The sequence below is a fragment of the Sinocyclocheilus rhinocerous genome, unplaced genomic scaffold (genome assembly GCF_001515625.1).
Source record: "Sinocyclocheilus rhinocerous isolate Xijiao unplaced genomic scaffold, SAMN03320098_v1.1 scaffold688, whole genome shotgun sequence".
In the NCBI taxonomy this organism is placed as follows: Eukaryota; Metazoa; Chordata; class Actinopteri; order Cypriniformes; family Cyprinidae; genus Sinocyclocheilus; species Sinocyclocheilus rhinocerous.
The window spans coordinates 1,527,398-1,527,964 of NW_015651641.1; the positions used below are offsets into that span (position 1 = coordinate 1,527,398).

The window sequence follows — 567 nt, forward strand, 5'->3', positions numbered from 1 at the left end:
GCATGCCAATGTGCATTGGCTCGTTTAGTTTACACTCGAAGTAGATTGGTCTATCGAAGCGATATCCCAATTCGTCGGTCACCGACGTGACGTCTCCGTTCCCTCCTTCAGGGAACGAGGGTTACCATACGTAACCGAGACATTACCCTTCCTGTTACAAGTTCTCTGGTATAACCACACCCACAGAGTAAAAACACACTGTAAATACTGTAAATACAGACGGATGAAGCACAGCAATGAACAAAAAGAGTTTACGGAAAACATGATGGCACTAACCAAACACACAAACGCTTACAGGGAGGCCACCTCTCACCTGGCAAAAGGAATTTTTCACATCCAGTGTTTTTGTTTTGTCCCACGGGGCACCTGTAGACGTCTCCGGTCCGTTTAGCCGGCTGTCCAGTCAGAGGAGAACCAATCAGAACCCTGCAGAAAAAAGCAAGAAGTAGAGAGAGGGGTCATTTATCCCTGACTGCCAAAAAATCCCTTGGGCTTTGTGAGAAAGTGGAAGCATGCAGAGCCAAAGTGCAGTTGATTGATTCGCCAGTTTTCCAGTGGGAAAGAAAA

General features: G+C 46.7%; 1 protein-coding gene across 2 annotated transcripts in view; it reads right to left on the reverse strand.

The window, feature by feature from the left end:
• The window catches only part of LOC107713335 (integrin, alpha 1), a 59,712-nt gene that overhangs the window by 42,299 nt on the left and 16,846 nt on the right, over positions 1-567 (reverse strand). Inside the window, exon 3 of one of the 2 annotated variants that reach the window (XM_016518815.1) lies at positions 314-426. In XM_016518815.1, the coding sequence (XP_016374301.1) occupies positions 314-426 (113 nt within the window). The remainder of the gene's footprint in view (positions 1-313; positions 427-567) is intronic. The other variant, XM_016518814.1, reaches the window with a different exon arrangement.